This window comes from Manis pentadactyla, chromosome 15, assembly GCF_030020395.1.
Source record: "Manis pentadactyla isolate mManPen7 chromosome 15, mManPen7.hap1, whole genome shotgun sequence".
NCBI lineage: Eukaryota > Metazoa > Chordata > Mammalia > Pholidota > Manidae > Manis > Manis pentadactyla.
Window position 1 is genome coordinate 15,782,584 of NC_080033.1, and position 24,582 is coordinate 15,807,165.

Below are 24,582 nucleotides of genomic sequence, written 5' to 3' on the forward strand. Positions count from 1 at the left end.
ATAAGTGTACGATGGGGAAAAGACAGCCTCTTCAACAACTGGTGTTGGCAAAACTGGACAGCTACATTTAAGAGAATGAAACTGGATTATTGTCTAGCTCCATACACAAAAGTAAGCTTGAAATGGATCAAAGACCTGAATGTAAGTCATGAAACCATAAATCTCTTACAAGAAAACAGGCAAAAATCTTTTGAATGTAAGCATGAGCAATTTTTTCCTGGACACATCTCCTCAGGCAAGGGAAACAAAATAAAAGATGAACAAGGGGGACTACATCAAAATAAAAAGCTTCTGTACAGCAAAGCACACTATCAGCAGAATAAAAAGGCATCCTACAGTATGGGAGAATATTTGTGTAAATGACTTATCTGTTAAGGGGTTAACTTCCAAAACATATAAAGTACTCATATGCCTCAACCCCCCTAAAAAAATAATCTGATTAAAAAATGGACGATGGACCTGAACCAACACTTCTCCAAAGAAGAAATACAAATGGTCAACAGGCACATAAAAATATGCTCCATATCACTAATCATCAGGGAAATACAAATTAAAACCACAATAAGATATCACCTCATGCCAGTTAGAATGGCCACTATCCAAAAGAACAAAAAACAACAAATGTTGGCAAGCATGTGGAGAAATGGGAAACCTCCTACACTGTTGGTGGGAATGCAAATTCGTACAACTGCTGTGGAAAGCAGTATGGACTTTCCTCAAAAAACTAAAAATAGAAATACCATTTGACCCAATAATTCCACTCCTAGGAATTTACCTGAAGAAAACCAAATCCCTGATTCGAAAAGATATATGCACCCCTATGTTTATCATTTCACTTAGCAACAGCCAAGATTTGGAAGCAACCTAAGTGTCCATCAATAGATGAATGGATAAAGATGTGGTACCTATACACAATGGAATATTATTCAGCCATAAAAATCCTGCCATTTGCAACGACATGGATGGATCTAGACAGTATTATGCCAGTGAACTAAGCCAGGCAGAGAAAGACAAATACCATATGATTTCACCTATTTGTGGAATATAAAAACAAAGCAAAACTGAAGAAGCAAAACAGCAATAGACTCATAGACACTGAAAAGTGACTAGGGGTTACCAAGGGGGTAGGGCTGAGGTGGGTGTCAGACAGAGGGGGATATAAGGGTACAATAATTTACAATCACAATATAAGTTGATCACAGGGACTGTTGAACCACTGGGATGTACATTTGAAACCAACATAAGATTGTATACCAACAGTCCTTTAATAAAAAAAGAGACATTTTGATCACTCTCTTCACAGGAAATTCCAAGGGTTTTAGGAGTACTGTGCCACAAACAGGAGGAAGATCAAATATATAATTCCTATTATAAATGACAATATTGTACTTACTCTACATAAGATCATCAGGTAGGCTTCTGAGTGTGAAATGCTCCTCAGGATGGCAGGCCAGTGCATTCTTAGTGACTTCAAAGCCTACAAGAAATTTCAAATGTGTCTTGTATCTTTACAACAACGTATTCATATTTAATGCAATGAGAGAGCAATAAAAAAAGTTTATAGCAATGGGAAAAGGATATGAATAGGCAGTTAATAAAAGCAAAAATATGTTGCTAACAAACATACAAATTTAATCAAATTAGTGTGAATAAATATCTTGAAAGAAATGTCAATTAAAATGAATTATTTTAAGTTAGAGAAAATTTTAAAAGATGAAGAGTACCAGGGTAGGCATGGAAGTAGAAAACAGTTATGCTCATGAGGACTGTTTAGTAATATGTATCAAAAGCCGGTGGTTCAACTTTTAGAAGTTATCTTAAGGAAATACTGGGACAAATACACAAAAATATGTGTGAACACTTATTCACCACAGCATTGTTTATAATAGTGGAAGTAGTACAAAACTGGGGAGAAGTTAAATTCAGGGGTTCCATATGTAAACTATTAATCCAGACAAAGTATACTATGTATAGATATGAGTGGTCTAGTGACTAGTGATGTATGAGTGTACATTATTTCCAGAATAAATTAGCTCGTGCAAATCACCAAGATTAATATGACCTTTAGTATGTTCTCACAGAAAATTTCACTTCCTTATATATCCACAAGAAAGGGAAAAAAATTAATCTATTTGATATGTATTACAAGATCTATTAAAGTGATATTTAAATGTCACTTCACTATTATGTATTATGAACACTTAAAATTACATCATGAACATTTATTGCATACCCTTAATATTTTAATAGATTCATAATATCCTTTCATGCTGGATGTGGCTGTGTTTATTTCCCTTGAGAGAAAAGTGGCCTCACTCTTTTTAATATAAGGAAAAGTTATATGAGTTAGATGTCTAATATTGTTCACAGTCCTGGAAGGAAAATGTGACTCCATCTGCTTGAGTTTTTGTGGTGGTTTTTTTTTTTGGTTGGGGGAAGGGATTCTGAATTCTATCCTGGCCTGCAATTTATTTCTCAAATACAGAAAGTAATTGCAAAGGTTCATTTTCCAAAAAAAATAATGCCTGCAGAGCATTTTCTCTAGCCAAGGAGCCAGAAAAAGGGCCAAAGAGGAGGTTGCCAAAGCATAATTAAAGTATAGGGAAGGTGACCTTCCTAGCATTTTAGAAATCTGGGCTGCAGGCAGAATTCTTGGTTTATGCTTCTTGTAAGTATAGATTTGTGTTCTTTTGTGAGCATAAAAAATGAGCCCAACTCACCTTATTGGAGATTTTTCCCCATTTCTTTGTTCAGGAAACCAGATGCTTTCCTGCCTATATTTCTCCTCTGATAGAGGTAAACCAGTATGAAAAAACAGAAAAATGATTTTACTTGATGCCTCTGCTCCTAAAAGGACCAGTAGTTTTTCCTGTGATACAACCGTTTTCTTAGCCTAAATACCATTTTAGGCCAAATGATTCAGAAATAAAACACATACATAATCTCATACTACTCAGAAATAGTGCAGAGTAAAGTTATATATATATATATATATATATATGAATATATATATATATGTACAATTAGGCATTGGTGTTAAGATACCACAGAGGGAGACAGAAAGTTCTTTAGCTTGGGAAGAGAGACTTCAGGTTGGTGGAAGTGGGTGATTTCAGCAATTGATTTCTGAGCTAACATAGCATATTTTCCATTTACGGCTATTTAAGGCATCCTCCCCTCCTTGGAGATTTACTGGAGAGAGGTGACAACTGGCCATTCTTCACATGCAGTCACAAATAATTGTGTTACCACTCTGCTTCCTTTATATTTTAATACTTAGAAAAACAAACCATATCTTTTATATTATAGACAAAGTTTATGACCAGAATTCCTGTGTTCCTCCTGTGCACCTTACGATGCTGTCAAATTAACTCTCTACCTCAACACTATTGATATGCTGGGTCAGGTAATTCTTTGTTTTGGGGGCTTTTCTGCACATTGTACGATGTTTATCAGCATCCCTGGCCTCTACCCTTGAGAGTCTAAGAGTCCCTCCCCCACTCACAGCTGTGACAACCAAAAATGTCTCCTGAGGGGTGGGACAGGGGCCTGCTCAGCTTGAGAATCTTAGGCTTACTGTCCAGGTTGCTCTAAGATCTGGGCCTCTCTTACCAAGAAGATCTGTAATTGAGTATCATCGATTGGGTTATTGCTCTCAATCCAAAGCTCCAGACAATTTTTATTAGGAACAGATAGGCAGTCAGCCAGAAAGACACATCCCAAGAAAATAACTCTGTAATTCAGTCATCTTACCAGAGACTCTTGAGGTGTAAGTACCCAACCATGACTGAGAGAGTCAGATTCAAGAACATTACGGGATGTGATGGGGTTGCAGTCTCTGTCTCCTGTTTTAATTGTTGATATATTTTGGTTGAAAAATATATTGATTAAAAAAAAAAACCTTGGTTAGGAAACCTAAGGTAAGTCTTAAAATTAATTATTTTTTGTTTTTGTTCTCTTAGAACATTTCTGCACATTTTCTTTCAGTCCTCTGTATCTTATTCTATGTGGGGTCTTCCTTTGTTAAAATGGTAGTCAGCTTTCAAGACGTGCCTACGCACTGTCCCTCGGGGAATAGAAAATCCATAAACCCTCTCAAAAGATGTCATGGGACCTCAGTGATATCACGTATGACAATTTCAGAAATGTGTTATTGCTAAATAAATCCCACTTTTCTCCTGTTATTGTTCTAGGATAGTAATTTTGGTTTCTGCTTGGCACAGTCTATACAAATTCAGAAATTCTGAACTGGACATTGAGAGAAGGTAACAGAGAAAGGGATTTCTTTCTTTTAATGTCAAAATCTACATGAGGGAATAGGGCTGCGAGCAGCACTTGGTCATTTGTTTCCCATTTACTTGCATTCATCCTCAAACATTTAACGTTTGTGGAAGGTCTATGCCTGAATGCAAAGGTATTTGTGACTCCTTTGGAAACACTACGCTGGTGTATATTAGTCTAATGTTTATTCTTTATCAACTGACACAAAATTAAGTGACAATTATGTACATACCTTTGAATGTTCAATAAAGTTTTGTATAGCTATGTGGCTAATTAAACACATTTCTGTCTTCATGTCCTCCTTTGTTTCTTTGCCTGGCAAGTGGAACTTACTAGGAATACAGGGCACAGGATTTTCAGACATACTCTGCAGGAGTGAAGTACATATTTTTTAAGTTAAAAAAAATCAGTGAACCAGAAAGTTCCAAACAAAGTATCATACATGTAGATCAATCTTCCCATAGATACAGAGGAAGAGGAGCTGTTTAGCAAAGACTTCTATATAGTAGAGCAATTCCCACAAACCCAAAGTAGCTATCCGGAAGAGGTTATAGAGGAGATACCCAAGGGATGTAACAACACTAGTGACACAATTGGAAAACAGAGGATGTGCGTTCCTCATGTTGGAAATTTTTGTCAAAGTCAAGCCTTGTTAGACATGACAGCTTGCACATCAGTTTGGAACCCAATACATGTTTATGAAGGGTAAGAAATTTAGACACATTCTTATTAATATACAACCATTCAAGATGGTAGAAAAGCCATATTGAGATGTTGGTTTTTAATCAATGCTGTGTAGTGCTCAGAAAGTCCTTGCAGAAAATAAACCTAATAAATGTACAGCATGGAAGAATGAAGTCATACAAATACTATAATGTGGTAAATGTTTCCATTGTAGGTCAAATCTTTTCACTCATCAAAGTGTATCCATAAAAGAAAAGGTACATGTTAGAAATGTGGTAAGTGTTTTGACTGCAACTCAATTCTTCATGCAAGTAGGGAAACTGATAATTATTAGTATGATATGGGTTTCAAGCTAAGCTCTCATCATCATTAGTCATTGAAGAGTCCACAAATGCATGACCATCCAGGAACAGAACATGATTTTAATATTTCATATTCATCTAGTGTCTTCACACTGGAATGGCCTTATCTGTGTGAAATGGGAGCAACATTTTATTACTAGCACAGAACTAGAAGCACTGCATATGGTGTAGCCTTGTTTAGTCACTAAGTGATGCAGCCTGCACACTGTGGCTTAGCAGTAATGGTAGCAGGCATTGCTGCTTTGCCCCATGATCTCAAAGGGAAACATTTCAACATTTCAATACTAAGTATAACATTTTCTTCATGTTCTTAGATATCCTTTCTCAGTTATAAGAACTTCTCTTCTTTCCTCATCTTTCTGAGAATTTTGATGATGAATGGATATTAATTTTATCAAAGGCTCTTTTCTGCAGTTTAAAAATGGTCCTGTGGTTTTCTACCATTAATCAGTTAATGTCGAGAATCATATTAACTGATTTTCTAATACTAATTCACACACCCAAGAAGCATAATGAACTGCAAGAAGGATAATCATAGAAAGATCCACACACAAAAATATAATTATCATAAAAAATGCTGAAAGTTAAGCACAAAGAAAAAATATTGAAAGCATCAAGAGCAAACCAATTTGTCATATATAAAGGAACACTAATAAGGTTAATAGCTGACTTTTCAATAGCAAAAATGGAGGCTAGACAGCAGAAGGATGACATACTCAAAGTGCTAAAAGAACAAAAGTGAAGGAAGAATCCTATATCCACCAAAGTTATTTTTCAAAAATAAAGGTGAAATAAAGATATGCCCAGATAAACAAAAACTGATAGATTTATTTGCTAGCAGATACATCTTACAAGAAATACTACTGGAACTTTGTCAGGCTGAAAGCAAATGATTCCAAACATTAATTCAAATCCATATGAAAAACAAAGAGTACTAGTAAGGACAATCATGTAATTATAAAAATTTATAAATGTGCTTTTTTCCCCATTTTTCTCTTTACTTACTTAAAAGCAACTGAATAGTTGATGTCTATCCTGATGTAGCTTTTTCTGTAGACTTATATCAATGGAAACCTCACTGAATATATATGTGGTTTCCTTTACTCAGAGAACTATGTGTTAGATCTGTGGGGAAGAACTATATGAAGGGTCTGTAAAACTATGAAATACATAATAATCATTAAAAAAAAATCTTAGGTATTGCATATTCCAATGATCTGTACTCTTCTGGGGTGACAGCTTAGGAGGGACTATGATTTGAACTTATTCATGATTAGAGGATGTCTGAAACTAAGAATGAGGCAGATTCATCTATTCTGACTGTAAACGTGGCCCTAAAATAAATTGCTTAAAGAAACTGGATCCCAGAGATTATAGGTGGAGAATTTTTTAAGTATGTCCATATTCAATGGTGAGCAAAGAAGCCCAATTAAAAGAATTTTGGACAGACAATAACTGTGGATTGAGCAAAGTTCATTTTAAAAGGGCCGTCTTGAAGATTAGGACTCAAACTTTGGAGGAACTAAGGTGATTGGAAGTAGAAGGAAACAATATGTATAATTCCTTAAAGTTTTATTGACTTTAAATAATTTTGCCTATGGTACACATAATTTGAAAAACCCTTTATACTTTTTATAGAAAATCAGCATGTATTTTTGGCTCAGTTTCTCTAGTGTTTTCTGAGGATGGAATAAAAATAAAATTTATCAGCTAAAAAATAAATAGGTAAATAGGAATGAATAAAATAAAATATATAATATTTGGGGGCCTATAACACATAGAAATATAATATATTTGCTAGTTAACAGTACAAAGAAGGTGAATACGAGCAAAGCTGAACTGGGCTAAGGATACAACACCAGATAAATGGTTGATAACTCCAATCCACAGGAACAAAAGAAAATCATAAATGGTCAATAAGTTAATACAGCGAACTCTATAAATATATACTTGTTCTCCTTTCTTATCCAAGCATCTTTAATAGGTGTAACATTATATAAAGCAATTGTTAATATAATGGATTGTTGTGTTTGCACTATATATAGGTGTAATATATATGATAATAAAGCAAAGAAAGGGAAGGAATAGAGCTATATAAGAGAAACATAATCATATCTCACTGGACTTAATTTGAAGTAGATTTTGATCATGTAAGATATATATGCTAAGTCCTAGAGTAACCATTGAGAAAATAACTAAAAAATTTCTGGTAAAAAAATTATTAAAATAATTTAAATGTTATGTTAGAAAATATTTTCTAAGTAAAAAAAGTAAAGGTTAATAGAGGAACAAAAGGACATAAGACATACAAAATGAAAAGTAAAATGGCAGTAATACATTCAGTATCAGTAATATTAGACATGAATGTGAATGTATTAAAAAATACAACCAAAGGCAGGGATTATCAGACTATTTTTTAAACAAGATCCAACTATATGCTTTCTATATGAGACACCCTTTGATTCAAAGTTACAAAAAAGATATAAAAAAAGGTGTACCATACAAACACCAACCATAACAAAGCTGGAATGGCTATATCAATACAGTCAAAATGTATAAGACAAAAAAATGTTACTAGAGATAAAGAGGAATAGTTTATATTGATAAAAAGCTCAATCTATCAGGAAGATATAACATTTGAAATATATATGCACCTAATACCATTGATTATTTAGGAATCAACTCCTAAATAATTAATGACTTAAAAAATTGGAAAAAATAAAGAGAAATAGACAATTCAACAATAATTGTTGGAGAGTGTAATTTTTTTTTTCAGTAATGGATAGAAAAACTAGGTAGAAGATCAGCAAGGAAATGGAGGACTTACACAGCACTATAAATCAACTAATCTAACAGACATCTGCAGAATACACTGTCCAGCAATTCTGGAATACATATTCTCTCCAAGTATACATAGAACACTCTCTAGGATAGACCATGGACTAGGTTACAAAACTATCCTCAAATATTTTAAATGATTGAAAACATGCACATTATGTTCTCTTGCTAAAATGGAAATTAGAAATCAATAACAAGGAAATTTGGGAAATTCACAAATATGTAATTTAAAATGCACTCCTAAATAATCAATAGGTCCATGATTTCAAACTATGTTTTAAAGCTGTTGTAATCAAAACAGTGTGGCATTGGCATAAAAACAGACACATGAATCAGTGGAATGTAATAGAGAGCCCCAAAATAAACCCACACATATATGGCCAATTAATAATGACAAGGGAGCCAAGAATATGCAATGGGAAAAGGACAGTCGTTTCAATAAATGGTGTTGGGAAAACCACTTGCAGAAGAATGAAACTGGACAGCTATCTTATGCCATACACAAAACAACTCAAAATGGATTAAAGACTTGAATATAAGACCTGAAACCATAAAACTCCTAGAAAAAAAACATAGGCAGTAAGCTGCCTTACATCAATCTTGGTGAAGACTTTTTGGATCTGACTCCAGAAGCAAAAATAAACAAGTGGGACTACATCAAACTACAAGATTCTGTATAGCAAAGGAAGCCATTAACAAAATGGAAAGACAACTTACTGAATGGGAGAAAATAGTTACAAATAATATATCTGATAATGAGTTAATAGCCAAAATATATAAAGAATTTACACAATTCAACAACAAAAACAAATAATCCAATTAAAAAGTGGACAAAAGATCTGAATAGACATTTTTCCAAAGAAAACATACAGATGGCCAACAGGTATACAGGATGCTCAACACCACCAATCATCAGGGAAATGCAAATCAAAACTACAATGAGATGTCATCTCACACTTGAAAGCACATCTATAGTCAAAAAATAACAAGAGTTGGTGGGGTTGTGGAGAAACTGCAACCTTTGTGTGCTGTTGGTGGGAATGCAAATTGGTGCAGCCACTATGGAAAACAGTATGGAGGTTCCTCAAAAAATAAAAAATAGAACTACCACATGATCCAGCAATTCCATTTCCAAAATAACAAAAACACCAACTCAAAAAGATATATGCACACCCCTTCACTGAAGCACTATTTACAATAGCCAAGATATGGAAACAACCTAAGTGGCCATTGATGTATGAATGGATAAAGAAAATGTGGCACACACACACAATGTTATATTATTCAGCCACAGAAAAAGAATGAAATCCTGCCATATGTGACAACATAGATGAACCTTAAGGACATTATACTAAGTGATATAAGTCAGATGGAAAAAGACAAATACCATATGGTCTCATGTACACATACAAACATAAAGCAAACAAAAAAAACGAAGCTCATGGATGCAGTGAACAAATTGGTGGTTGCCAAGGGTTGGGGGCAGGGGGTGAGTAAAATGGATGAAAGTGGTCAAAAGTTGCAAACTTCCAGTTATAAAATGGAAAGGCATGGGAATGTAATGTACAACGTGGTAACTACAGTCAATAATACTATGCTGCATTTTTTTAAGTTGCTGGGAGAACAGATTTTAAAGGTTCTCATCACAAGAAAAAAAAATTGTGACTATATGCTGACAATTGTGAACTAGATATTATGGTGATAATTTTGCAATAATACAAATATAAAATAATTCTTTTGTATACCTGAAATTAGTAAAATGTGTGTCAATTATGTATAAAAAAGAATTTGGATAAATATTTTTAAGAAAAATTATCCAAAACATGGAAGAAAGCAAAAAATAAAGTAGAAATGGCACAGAATTTCCATGTCATACGGGTGGGGAAATCAATGGTCAAGAAAAAAATCACAAGGTAAATTTAAAAATACTTCGAGATAAATGAAAATAAAGATATAACCTGCCAAACTGGATGCAGCTAAAGCTAATAGCAGTAAAATTTCTACATTAAAAAAGAAGAAATCTGAACTCAGTAATCTAAATTTCTACTTTATGATACTGAAAAAATAATAGCAAACTAAACTTAGAGTAAACAGAAGGAAATAATAAAGATTAGAGTGGAAGTTAATTAAATAGAGAATAGAAAAACAACAGTGAAAATCAACAAAACCAAAAGTGGGTTCTTTGAAAACATCAACAAAATTAACACTTACCTATACTAAGAAAAAAGAAACTCAAATTATTCAAATAAGGAATGGAAGAGAGGACATTATTAGTGGCAATACAGAAAACTTTTTTAGTTATAAAGGAATACTATGAACAACTGTATACCAATATATTAGATAATTGAGATGAAATGGACAAATTCCTAGAAAGACGTAAAATACTGAGTATAGAACTAATAGAAAATCTGAATAAATCCATAAAAAATAAACAGATTGAATTAATAATTAAAAACTACCCAAACAGAAAAGACTGAACTAAGATGCCTCCTGGTTAATTCTACCAAACTTTTAGAGAATTAATAGCAAGTCTTCACAGACTCTTCCAAAAAACAAAAGAGGAAATAATACTTTCCAACTTTGCTTTGAGGCCAGTATTAGCATAATATCAAACTAGAAAAAAAATCAGAGGAACGAATCCTACAAACCAATATCTGTCATGAATATAAATGTAAAAATTTTCAACAAAAACTACAAACCAAATCCCAGAATATATGAAAGATTTAATAGATACAACACCAAAAAAGATGTTAATAACATAAAACAAAACCTAGATGAAAAGATATGTATCATTAGTAAATTAAAACAGTGAGATGTAAATTAAAATGTAAGTGAATATAGATTAAAACAATGAGATGACACTATATACCCATTAAAATGGTAACTTTCTTTAAAAAACTGAAAAATATTGTGTTGGCATGGATATGGAACAATTGGAATGCTCAAATATTGGTGATGTACATGCAAAATGGTATATTATTTTTAAAAACAGTCTGGCAGTTTCTCATAAAGTTGAATGAACTTGATCAGTTGAACTCAGCATACAACCCAGACATGACTCCCTTATGTATTTACCCAAAAGAAACGAATACCTGCTAATTCAAAGATTTGTATGTGTATGGTAATAGCAGCTTTATTTGCATTACCAAAAACTAGAAACCACGCCTAGTGAACAGATAAATTAGAATATTACATACAATGCAATATCATCAGAAAAAAAGAATAACCTAGTGATACACAGAACAACATGAATGAATCTCAAAAGAATTATGTTAAATACAAGAAGCTTTACATAAAAGATATACTATACAGCATGGAGAATATAGCCAATGATTGTGGAACATCTATGTTGACAGATAATAACCACACTAGAGGGGATGAGGATTTAATAATATGGGTAACTGTTGAACCACTGTGTTGTACATTTGAAACAAATGTAAGATTATATATCAACGATACTTCAATTAAAAAAAAAGATATACTATATGATTCCACTTATAGGAAACTCTAGAAAAGGTGACATTGTGGACAGAAAGCAGATCAGTGGCTATCAAGGGCCAAGGGTAGGGGTTGAAGAGGTGACTGACTACAAACAGGCATGAAGGAAATTTTTGAAGTGATGGTAACATTCTTTTTTTTTACGGTATTATTGATATACACTCTTATGAAGGTTTCACATGAGAAAACAATGTGGTTACTACATTTACCCATATTATCAAGTCCCCATCCATACCCCAGTGCAGTCACCATCCATCAGTGTAGTAAGATGCCAAAGATTCACTATTTGCCTTCTCTGTGCTACACTGTTTTCTCCGTGATCCCCCACGCCATGTGTACTAAACATAATATCCCTCAATCCCCTTCTCCTTCCCTCCCCACCCACCCTCCCTCACCCATCCCCTTTGGTAACCACTAGTACCTTCTTGGAGTCTGTGAGTCTGCTGCCATTTTGTTCCTTCAGTATTGCTTCATTGTTATATTCCACAAATGAGGGAAATCATTTGGCACTTGTCTTTCTCCACCTGGCTTATTTCACTGAGCATAATATCCTCCAGCTCCATCCATGTTGTTGCAAATGGTAGGATTTGTTTCTTTCTTATGGCTGAATAGTATTCCATTGTATATATGTACCACATCTTCTTTATCCATTCATCTACTGATGGACACTTACATTGCTTCCATATCTTGGCTATTGTAAATACTGCTGCAATAAACATTGGGGTGCATATGTCTTTTTGAATCTGAGAAGTTGTATTCTTTGGGTAAATTCCAAGAAGTGGGATTCCCAGGTCAAATGGTATTTTTATTTTTAGTTTTTTGAGGAATCTCCATATTGCTTTTTACAATGGTTAACTAGCTTACATTCCCACCAGCAGTGTAGGAGGGTTCCCCTTTCTCTGCATCCTTGCCAGCATTTGTTGTTCTTAGTCTTTTCGATGCTGGCCATCCTTACTGGTGTGAGGTGATATCTCATTGTGGTTTTAATTTGCATTTCCCTGATGATTAGTGATGTGGAGCAAGTGATGGTAACATTCTACCATGATTGTGGTAACAAGTTAATGATTATATACATTTGTCAAAACTCACCAAATGTACACTTAAAATTGAAGAATTTTATGGAAATTTTACCTCAGTAAAGCTAGTAAACAAACTAGAAAAATCATGGCTGCAGCAGCACAGCTTTTAAATCTTCCCAAATCCCCATATAAAAATAGAGCAATCAGCTGTGAAATAAGCCAGGCAGAGAAAGACAGGTACCAAAAGATTCCACTCATTCATGGAGTGTAACAACAAAGCAAAACTGAAGGAAAAAGAAAACGAACAAACAGACTCACAGACTCTAAGAAGGGACTAGCAGTTACCAAAGGGAAGAGGTTGGGGAGGGTGGGTGCGGAGGGAGGGAGAAGAGGACTAAGAGGCATTATGATTAGCACACATAATGTAGGTGGGGCACGGGGAAGGTGGTACAGCACAGAGAAGACAAGTAAAGACTCTACAGCATCTTACTACGCTGATAGACAGTGAGTACAATGGGGTAGGGTGAGGACTTGATAATAGGGTAAATGTTGAAACTACAATGTTGTTCATGTGAAACTTTCATAAGATTGTATATCAATGACATCTTAATAAAAAAAACTAATAAGAGCAAATAGGAAAAAAAATAGAGCAATCAGAAAACAAAACCAAAAACCTGTTGACAACATTTAAGCAAAAGTAGATGAGGCAATTTTATGGGGGTTTAAAGTCCATATGCTGAAAGCCTGATCTCCAGTACCTCAGGGGGAGGCTGTATTTGGAGACAAGACATTTACAGAGGTGATTTAATTAGAATGAGGCTGTTAGGGTGGTTTGACTAGTGTCCCAATAAGAAGAGGAAACGATACACTGAGACGCACTGAAGATATACTGGCGCGAGCAGGTGGCTATCGGCAAGCCAAGGAGAGAGGCCTCAGGAAGACACCTGCTGACAGCTTGATCTTGGATTAGTCGTCTCAAAGAACTGTGGGAATATAAATTTCTGTGCTTAATCCACCCAGTCTGTGGTAATTTGTTAGGACAATCCCAGCAAACTAATACAGATGGTATCACCATGAACGCCCAAATATAAGCAGGTGGGGGAAAAAACAAAACAAAACACAGTACCTATATGGTGTGTCTGTAAAGAAGGAAACCAAGGGAAGTAATGGGGCAGTTGAAGTGATCTAAAAACAAAAGAACACCAACAGATATTCACTGGAAAGCACAGCGGGCCAAACTGAACAGGCTGAGGTTTTGCCACACCTCTGGGAGAGGAGTGCAAGTGGTCCATGAAGGAAGGTCTGCATGGGAAATGCGCAAAGATATATAAAAGTCAGTGCTGTTGCCTCTAAAGTCAGTCTGTTAATAGCCACTCAAGCCTAAAAAAATTTCCAGCAAATGCTGGAAAACCTCCAGTTTCTCAGAGAATGAACAAACACTGGAATTCTAAAAGGGTAAGATATTATGCTTACTAGCTCTTAAGCAGGTTTGGGGCCTGAACTGACATAACTTTGGTGGGACAGGAATTCAAGCTCTGATCATTGCTTGAGGTAGTTTCCAAAGCTGCCCTCCTTACCTGGCAGAAGTAATATCAACTGTTTCTTGATCTCAGGGAATCTTCACAAATAATTGTTTTCAAGGGCAGTGGGAAGCATGTGGTAAAAGAAACTAAGTCTACAATGAAACAAGGTACTGTGAGAGAAAATCTACAGAAACACAAGACAAGCAACAATAGGTTTTCATTTGAATCACAATCACAAGTAACCAAAGAATTTGGCTTGTATTTAAAGCTTGATTTTATTTCCTTAAAATATGTGTAAGAGAGCTATAAAAATTACATGGATTTGAAAAAGGACCAAACCAAAATTAAATACTTAGTGCACCGTTTGAGCACAAAATTGGACACAAAAATCACCTGAAAGACAGATAAAAAGAAATTACCTAGAGTCTGTGACAGACAGACAAAATAAGGAAATATACCAAAGAGAGTTTAGAAGATATGTAAAATAGAGTGAGAAGGTAAGAAGGTCTAACATACCTTGAGTTGGAGTTGCAACTGAACTTCAGTATTATAAGAAACCGTAAATGAATAATTTCCAAAGATGATAAAAGTCTCTAAACCATTGTTTCAAGTCCCCAACCTAGACCCATCATGGAGAAACTGCACAAAATTGAAGACAATGAGAAAATCTTAAAGCTGCAAAAGAAAAAAAGGATAAATCACCTTCGAAGTAGCCATTAGATTGACAGCTGACTTTTCACAGCAGCACTGAAAAGTCAAGGGAGTGGAATATACAGAAGCTGAAATAAAATAACGTCTATTGTGGAAGTCTATAGCCAGACACAGGGAAAAGGACCCGAGACGGGAGTGCTGAGGCACAAGAAGAAATGAAAAAGTATACAGGAATCATGGGGGCAAAGGTGAATGATCATTGACTTTAAAAAAGTCATGTCTATGGGGCTTAAAAAAAAAGAAAAGAAAAATACAAGAGAATAGTAATCTATATTGGGAAGTGGGTAGATAAAAGTTCTATTATCATGGGAGTGAGTAATGTTTTGGACCTTCACAGGTTGTGGTATGATTTTGGTATTTTCTGAGGTAACCCTTACAAAAACATAGAAATAGAATGTAGAATTTCCAAATTAGTAGAGGTAAAAACCAAAATGATAATTTTTTTAAATCATGAAGAGAACAAGGAGGTTAAAAGGAATATAGAACTGGCAGGATAAACAGAAAAGCACAAATAAAGATGGTATATTTAAAGCCAAGTATATTAGTAAATACAGTGAATAAAAATGGATCTAATACTCTGAGATAGTTTGTCAGATTGACTTAAAAATTCAACTACATGGTGTTTACAAAACACATCTGTAACTTAAGGATTCAAGTTTGAAATTAAAGATGGAAAAAATGAATTAGGCAAATAAAAAACAAGTTCATATAACTATACTTTAGTGGACAACATAAACTTTAAGATGCATCATTAGAGATACTTTGCTTGAAGATCCTATGATTACTTTGTCTGAGGTTGTTGACTTGCAAGGGTGTTACTGTTTCTCATGCTCCTCTCCCTTTATATCTGCAACATTAATTACTATAATCAAATATCAGGATACTCTGAAAGACTAATTATAAAGTCAAACCTAAAGATCAAAAATATTACCGAAATTTTGATACTTTGTCTAAGATCATATAGAGAAAACATGAAGGAATGTTTTCACCAGTGACTCCAATAAAATGTGAAATGAGACTGTAATTTGGCTATTCGGTGCTTGTGACCATGGGCAACAGACCAAAGGCTGGGGTGAAAGGCAGGGAGGGGTAGACTGGTGTTTGCCAGGCTGATGGATCCTGGCTTTCAAGGGATCTGACATTTTCAAATGGAACATGGATAGAACCCAAAGATTCTGTTGGGCTAATTCCTGCTATCATTTCCAGTAGTAAAAATTGATAGAAAATTGTAGTAACCAAAAAGAATTCAGATCCTTTATTAAAGAAGTTTTGGGTCATTTTGCCTTAAAAACTCCCCAATCTGCTAACTAAAAAGAATGGGTCACAACCCTCATTTACAGAAAGACTGGAGTATCTATGTAATTGATATACAGTTATATGTTACTACGACATTTCTTCTTTACTCTCCTTTTCCTTTTACGTAAGTTGTTACAGCTTAGACAAAAGATTACGAATGCCTACCCAGGAGATCCTGCCAGACAGGAGGAGGTTTAGACGCTACCCATTATATTTTCAGTTGAATGAGGAAAGGCTGTATTACTTTCAGTAAGGTCTTCATTTCCTGTTATGGGAAGAATGACATATGTTAGTGGGATGCCATCTTGTGAACACTGGCCATGCATCTGGCTGACCAATGTGTGCACCTCTGCTATCACGGGAAACACCCATCTTTAAATAGAGGCTGATGCTCCCTAAACTGAAAGTGCATCTGTCTTCCCAGCAGCTAATGCACAGGGATGGGACCTGGGCTTCAGCAAACACACATATCTCAGAACAGCAAGGAACAAATGAACAGGGACTATGGAGAGTCCAGCGGGGTGATAAGTAACCTCAGGTACACAGGAGGCAGTAGCAGGAGCACCGAGTCCAGCACTCATGCTGGCAGGAGTGTAAGCTGGGGATGCATGTCCAGCAGCAGTGCGGACCTCACCACGGTTCTTCACTTGCAGCACTGACCCTGGCTTTCCGTCTTCGTTCCTCAGCACTGTTTTTCCATGAGCAACTCAATATTCTTTGAATAAATCCTTATCTACTCAAATTAACAAAAAGTAGAACAAACTGACTCTAACCAATGTGTTCCCATTAAAGGATAAATGAAACAAAGGTGACTGTGGTAGAAATTTCTGTGGGAGTTAAAATTCTTCCTGCTTTCTCCACTAATTGAGAAATAGAGCATTTATGTAGGTAATGATTTATTAAAAGAGGCAGCTAGAATCTGGAGTTAAAATACACAACCTAATACTTCATTTAAACCCTAGATATTGGAACCCATACAAGCAGAGCACTGGGCCTGCAAGGTAGGCGCAGAGAATCACAGCCTCCCCCGGGGAATGTGAGAAATTCATGGTCAAATAGAAGGAGGTGATTTATGAGTTTTAACACATTTCACCATAGCAATAAATCATTTATGACACATAAATGACTAGGGATGAAAATAGGAAGCAGAAATTACCCTCAAAAACTGATCCTTCAGTCTGTAAAAATGAAGAAAATATGGTAAAAAGTTCTGCCCAACACCCACTGTCATCAAGTCTAAAACATGAAATAAGAAAGTAAAATAGGTATAACTGTGAGATGGATAATTTTATCTTTCAGATTATAAAAGATAATCTATCACATCATAATTAATACTCTAATAAAAGATTAAAATTTCAGATATTACTAGTGTATTTTAAGTATTGTGAAACTTTACATTATAATGATATTAGAGGATAAGGACTTGTCAGAAATTTCAAGGTATACATGCATTAATGACTATTCACTCAATGTCAACTGTGAATTCATTTGGGGAGCCTCTCTATTTAAATTGAACAAAATTCAAAATATAATCCCAAAGAGATTTTTTTACTGGAATTGAATAAAATAATTTTAAAATTCTAATGAAGAAATATGGCTTTATTTCCAAATAAAAACTATATATTAATAATACAGGTATCTTTACTTCCAAGTTACTGAAAAGTATAACTCAACGATTGCTGGAAAACAGAGCACAGAAATAGATTTTAGGATATAAGCATTTAATATATGATAAACAGCATTTTCATTTCAATTCAGTAAGAGAATGATGAATACCTTAGTAATTGGTTTTGGCATAACTGGCTTTATTTCTGGATGGAAACAAAACATTCTTCTCACACCATATATAATAATGAATTGAATTCCAGATGGATTAAAATATTAAGCCTATGTCTATAGCATTTTACTGTGCTGATGGGCAGTGACTGCAATGGGGTGTGGGGGGGGGGAGCACTTGATAATATGGGTCAATGTAGCAACCACAATGTTGCGCATGTGAAACCTTCATCAGATTGTACATCAATGATACCTTAATAAAAAAAAAACCCACATAAACATGTATATGAAAAATTGCACACAGTTCCTTTATCCTCTTGCCCTCTGAAATTTCCAGTAAGACCTTCCTAAGAGCTTTGAAAATAAAAATATTTTGGGGAACCTACTTAACAAAAATAAAACAGACAAGAATATAATATAAGAATGTTTATTGCAGCACTCCTTTTAAGTGGCAAAGAGGAAACAATATGAAATATCATAATTGGGGAATAGTTGAATGGATGTTAGTACAAGTATACTAATATACTATAACCATTAAAAAAGCTAAGTTAAATCAACATTTACTGACTTGAAGGGGAATCCAAAAGGTACAGCTGAATGTAAAAAAACAAGTTACAAAGAAATCTGTAAAATATTCAGTTAAATATACTAAAATAACTTTCATTAATGTTTAAGCACAAAGAAATACATGGGGTATGTGCACACGAGGTTTAAACATTACTCAGAAGGAAATGGACAGAGGGGAAGGGAGAGAGGAACAGAGAGGGGCAGAGATACCGTTTTTTTGTCTCGTCTTGTTTCATTGGTTTGGGTGCAAATGCATTAACTGTAATTTTAGATGAACTCAGTAAATGACTTAAAATATGCTCATAAGAGAATATAAAATTTCATTTAGCCATTCTCATTTTGATAGTAATGTAAACCAATAGACCTGTCTTTACTGATTCTCTCATTGGCAGATATTTTGCCCACTCTACTTTTCTCAATTATGAAATATTTCAAAGGCATGAACCTGTAAGAAGTAAAGGAACTCAATGTCTAAAACAAAACAAAAAACCTCTAACATGAGATCTAAGAAGTAAGGGTGTGGGGCACGGAAGGACAACCTACAGAAACTTGGGATATGTGGCTTTTCCCTCCACAGAATGCTATCCTTTTGATGTAGGAAGCTGCTTACAGAGCATGAAAATTGAGATTCAGGAATAGTCCATCTCAAAACACTAACCTAAACCAAGCTAAGCTGTGGAACATTCACTTCAGGATCTTTTTAATCCAGGACTTTTAGTAGGCTTCCACATTATAATGGCACAGTTGAGTAATTGCAGCAGAAATAGTACGGCCCACAAAAGCAAAAGCTAAAATATTTACTATTTGGTCCCTCATAAAAACTTTCTGACTCTTGGTCTAGAACACAGTATATAATTCCCGTGACGTATTTGCTGCTAGCACAAAATTGTGATGGTCTACTTTTCCTCTATAGGCTAACTATTTCATTTTCAGTTGTGTGTGTATAGCTTAGGAATGGGGTATACAACATATAAAACATACCCTATTTTTTACCTTACATGATGCTTAGAATTTTTTTTAATGCATGTAGAAAATAATAGGGCTGGATCAAGTCCTTTTTAAAAACAACCTTTATACTTAGTTTAGCTACTTTGTCTCTGGAAATATTTTTAATCTACAACTGTACACACCTAAGAAATTCTGGATAAATTATCTGGTGTGGTACTATTCCCTCCCCCTCCCCTAACTTTCCTTGGAGCCACATCTTACTACACCAATGGACAGTGACTGCAATGGGATGTGGGGGGGACTTGATAATATGGGTGAATGTAGTAACCACAATGTTTTTCATGTGAAACCTTCATAAGAGTGTATATCAATGACACCTTAATAAAAAAAAAATTTCATGTGACCAAAGGATTTGACCTATTGAAAACTCCTACAAGTCTCTTGCACACTTACTGCTCTAGTGTCCAGAACAAAAGTAACCCACAGGCCACTTGTAAAGTCAATCTATCTTCTTTTGTCCTCATGATGTTTTTAAATAAAAATCAAAGCAGCCATTTAAAAATTAAGGGCGATTACACACTTAAAAAAACTCTGGATTCTCTCAAAGTCCGAAGAGCTGGCAAAATGGGGCCTCTACTTCCTCACAGCATCAGTTAGCTGGAACTGAGCCCTGAGCATCCTCTTTAACTACTGTCCCAACCAGGTTCATTTCTACTGTTCTTTTAATAGATACTTTAGTTTACTAATTTCTTTGGTATGCTTGTCTATACCTTCATGGATGATACTGTAAAATAACTTCCTTTTTATTGTCCTCCTAATTGGTTTCTAACATCAAGATTATGGTAGAGTATGTTACAGAATGCCCACTTCTATATAACAAACAGTTCTTTGAATACTTGATAACATTTTGCCTGAAAAGAAATTGGTTTTGGTGCTTCATTAGTAATAGCTACAATACCTCATGCTAAATTTCTGCTTTATCCTGTGTTTAAAAGGCAGTCTTCCAAGAGTTCTAATTCTTTTAGTCATTACTAGTAATTTTTATTTTCCTAAAAAATAATTTTGTTTAGGTTTTCAGGTGTATCAGAAAGAAGTGGTATATTCAATATAACATTTTAAGTTGGTAATTATAATTTTCTTTCTGTATATATATATATATCCATTATTTTTCAAACAAAATGCTTTCTTTTCACACTTCTTGTCACCAATGTTTTGTCTATATCCATTTGGTTTTGTATTAGGTATTATATGAAGTAGTAAAAAGGATGACAGTCTGAATAAAGTTCTCCCCACACATAACACATTACTTTCCCCACCAACACCCAAGATTACTTCATATTCCATAGGAGATAAGTGATGACAGAAAACTTTAAAAATTTATTACTCTCAAGGGGTCTTTCTTCAATTATATATTCTGCCTGATGTTGAATAAGGTCTGTGGAACAACTTTTTCAACAAATAATACTAATAATAATGATGAAGGCAATAACAATGATGAACAATTCAGTGGCTCAATTTATGACAGGCACAATTCTAAGCACTTTCAGTGTCTTAGTTCATCTGATCCTCACAAAATTATGAGGTAGGTATTATAATTATCCCCATTTTATAATTTCTACTGAGACATATATGTTTAAAAACAGAAAAATGCTCAGGAAGGATAAATATTGAACAAATAATGACTATCCTTTTGGGAAGGTAAATGAGTATAAGGATGGGGTCTTTAAATTTTTTGTAAGGAAAATACATTCAAGCTTTATTTTCCAATTAAAATCAAGAATACAGATATGCCTCAAGAGAAGGTCCATCTAGGCAATGTGTGTAAAACCTCAGGAGGAAACTACAATGTGTACCAACAGGGACTTGATCGATATTACAGCAACACAAGGCAACACCATAAAACTATAAAAGGATCTCTATTTACTGATGGGAAAGTTGTTCGTGAAATTTTAAAAATAAGAGTACATTTTGAAAAGAGCAAAAAGAATAAGCCAATCTTCAAAAATAAAGGTCACTTCTCTCAGGTATTAAAGGTATTATAAAAATAAAGGTATTTTATAAACCATAATGTCAACAGTTGGAATTTTATAGTCACATAAGTTTAAGATGGATGAAAAGGTTAAGAATATAACAATTACAGACAAATTAGGGGAAAAAGAATGTAAATCACAGGACTATTTTAGCATGACTCCTCTGATGTTTAAGATAAGATTAGGAAGGTGACAAAAGTGCATCATTCTCATTATTCACTAATTATCTGATGTCAAGAGAAACATGAGCTTTTATAAATGACTTCCAAAATGTATTTTATTCATAGGGTGTTTTGCCTACATGATTTTTTTCTGGTCACCAAATAAGATGTTTCTATATTATTTTTAGAGGGACTATTATCAAGTTAATTCTCTGATGTTGAATAATTTTGAGATGTAATTAAAAGCCTCCCACACATTTCGTACATTCTATGGCTTATCACCAGTACAAATTTTGATGCTGAATAAGTTGTGAGCCATAATTAAAGGTCTTCCCACATTCCCTATATTCATAGGGTTTCTCACCAGCATGAATTCTATGATGACTAATAAGTTGTGAACTCTGCGAATAGGCCTTCCCACATATCTTACATTCATAGGGCTTCTCACCAGTATGAATTCTCTGATGTCGAGTAAGGTCTGAACCAGAACGAAAAGCCTTTTCACATTCCTTACATTCATAAGGTTTCTCACCTGTATGGATTCTCTGATGTTTAATAAGTTGTGAGCTCTGACTGAAGGCATTGCCACATTCCTTACATTCATAGGGTTTCTCCCCCGTATGAATTCTCTGATGCTGAGTAAAGTTTGAGCCACTACTAAAGGCCTTTCCACATTCTTTACATTCATAAGGCTTCTCACCAGTGTGAATTCTCTGATGTCGAGTGAAGTTTGAGCCACTACTAAAGGCCTTTCCACATTCTTTACATTCATAGGGTTTCTCGCCAGTGTGAATTCTGTGATGCCGAGTAAGGTCTGAGCCACAAATAAAGGTTTTTCCACATTCCTTACATTCAAACGGTTTCTTGCCAGTATGAATTTTCTGATGATGACTGAGTCTTGAGGGATGTCTAAAGGCCTTTCCACATTCCTTACATTCATAGGGCTTCTCAATGGTATCAATTATTTGATGTGTAGTAAGCTGTGAGTCATGTCTAAAGGTTTTCCTATATTCCTTAGCCGAACAGTATTTCTCTTTATTAATGACCTGCTGTAATGTGAAGGATGGATGCTGACTGAAAGTGGGCAGGACTTCATGGGTGAGCATCAGCTGACTGACATGTCCCTCCTGAGAGCTGTGTCGTATCTCACACTGGCCATCACATTCCCAGTCATCTCTGAAACTAGAGCACTGAAGGTCATGTCTTGTAAGTCTTTCCATTATCTCCCACTGGGCTGAATCTATTTCATAAATTTCCTTCTTCAGAAATAATTTCTTGGTCTTATATCTTGGTTCCAGGACTGAAAGAAAATATGAAAGCAATCACTCACATTTTTCTGTTTGGGAGAAATAAAACTTCAATCAAAATGGGAGAATTAAACTGAATTTTTTTTTTTAATGGATGAGAAAAGAAGAATGAGGAGAGATCACATAGTGAGATGAGACAGTATTTCCAAACATTGCAATACATCAGAATTGCTTAGGGGAGCTTGCTAAATATACAGCTGCTTTAGTCTTACCTCTTGTTACAGGATGGCTCTAAACATACACACACACACATGCACATATACAATCTGACAGCATATGCACACACACACGCATAAGAGCATCCACAGTGTGAACTGTAAAATAAGGGGAATGATTACACCTACAGGGTTGTTGTCAGGATTAAATTAATATGACTAAGGGGAGATTCCCAGGGGTCCAAAAACTAGAGCCTGCAGCCCTGCAACAATGTTTATAAATAACACTTTATTGGAACATAGCCACCACATTGATTACAAGCCTAAAATATTCACTGTCTGGCCCTTTAAGAAAAAGTTTGCCAGCCACTGGTTACAGCTGTGTTGCCCATTATATCAGCCACTAGCAAGTGTCTATTTAAATTTAACATAATTAAAATTAAGTAAAAATTCAAATTCAGTTCCTAAATGGCACTATCTGCTTTTCCAGTGTTCGTGAACCAATTACAGATAGCGGCTGCTGTACTGGAAATCAGAGGCATAGGACATTTCCCTCACTGCTGAAAGTTCTACTGGACAGCACTGATCCAGATTTAGGAACGGGAGGCCCAGGGTCTCTTTAACAAACAATAAGGGAATAGAGAGTAGCAATCCAGATGGGAGAATAGCTTAAGAAAAGTCAAGAGTTGAATGAATCCAGCATGAGTGGTGGATAGGGAGGATTCTTTTGTGGAGAGATAAGGTATCTATTTGGGATTTAATGAAAATACTATTTGCTCTGGAATTCTGTGATGATTATTATATCAGGAGAAAAGAGAGGACTTAATAAGAGCACATGCACTACAATGGTGCCAACCAACTGACAGGAAGGGTATTTGTAGGTCAGAGAGAACAGAACAGGATATAATGGGAGGCAGTATATTACTACTGAATAATCAGAGGTACGAGATTCAGTTGTATGAGGTTTGAACTCAAACTGTTAATGGTAAGCTTTATTTTCTTGGGGAAATTAGCTCATCTTTGAGCCCCCAATTCTCAATCTGTATAATAAGAATTTAACCATCTCTTATGTTCATTGTGAGGTTTGGGAATAACATATTAAAAGTATTTGGTATAAAATAAGTGTTCAGTACTTTGGGGATAATACAATGGAAGAATTTCTATTAAAAAATGGGGATACTAGGCAAGGAAATATTTTGAGATCACACTATAGACCCAGCATGAAACCTTCAAGCCAAAAAAGTGAAAATCATTCCAGTACCATTTTCTTCTTCTTCCTCATAGGGAGGATTCAGCAGCTGCCGCCTAGTCTTCCTCCTAAATACACTCTTCTATCTTCAATACCGAATACAAAGTATCTCTCTCTCGAAATACTGGAATAGCTTCCTACCTAGGTTTCCCTCCTTGAAGTTTGCAATCTTGAATC

The 24,582-nt window shown here is 34.9% G+C and overlaps 1 protein-coding gene, 1 long non-coding RNA gene and 1 other non-coding gene across 10 annotated transcripts in view; 1 reads left to right on the plus strand and 2 right to left on the minus strand.

Moving 5' to 3' along the window:
* Positions 1 to 911: 911 nt before the first annotated feature.
* Positions 912 to 5,805, minus strand: LOC118912572 (uncharacterized). Its single transcript, XR_005024835.2, has 3 exons — positions 3,754 to 5,805; positions 2,721 to 2,787; positions 912 to 1,477 (listed from the first exon to the last, which is right to left on the minus strand). It is a non-coding gene; the product is annotated as an uncharacterized LOC118912572 (long non-coding RNA).
* A 544-nt stretch (positions 5,806 to 6,349) lies between these two features.
* Positions 6,350 to 6,478, plus strand: LOC118912674 (small nucleolar RNA SNORA18). Its single transcript, XR_005024865.2, has one exon. It is a non-coding gene; the product is annotated as a small nucleolar RNA SNORA18 (small nucleolar RNA).
* An 11,135-nt stretch (positions 6,479 to 17,613) lies between these two features.
* ZNF566 (zinc finger protein 566) overlaps positions 17,614 to 24,582 on the minus strand; it is a 34,960-nt gene continuing 27,991 nt past the window's right edge. For 3 of the 8 annotated variants that reach the window (XM_057493486.1, XM_057493490.1, XM_057493491.1), the window contains exon 5: positions 17,616 to 22,994. In XM_057493486.1, the coding sequence (XP_057349469.1) occupies positions 21,973 to 22,994 (1,022 nt within the window). In that variant the 3' untranslated portion in view covers positions 17,616 to 21,972. Of the gene's footprint in view, positions 22,995 to 24,582 lie in introns of all 8 variants that reach the window. The other 5 variants (XM_057493488.1, XM_057493487.1, XM_057493489.1 and 2 more) reach the window with 4 other exon arrangements.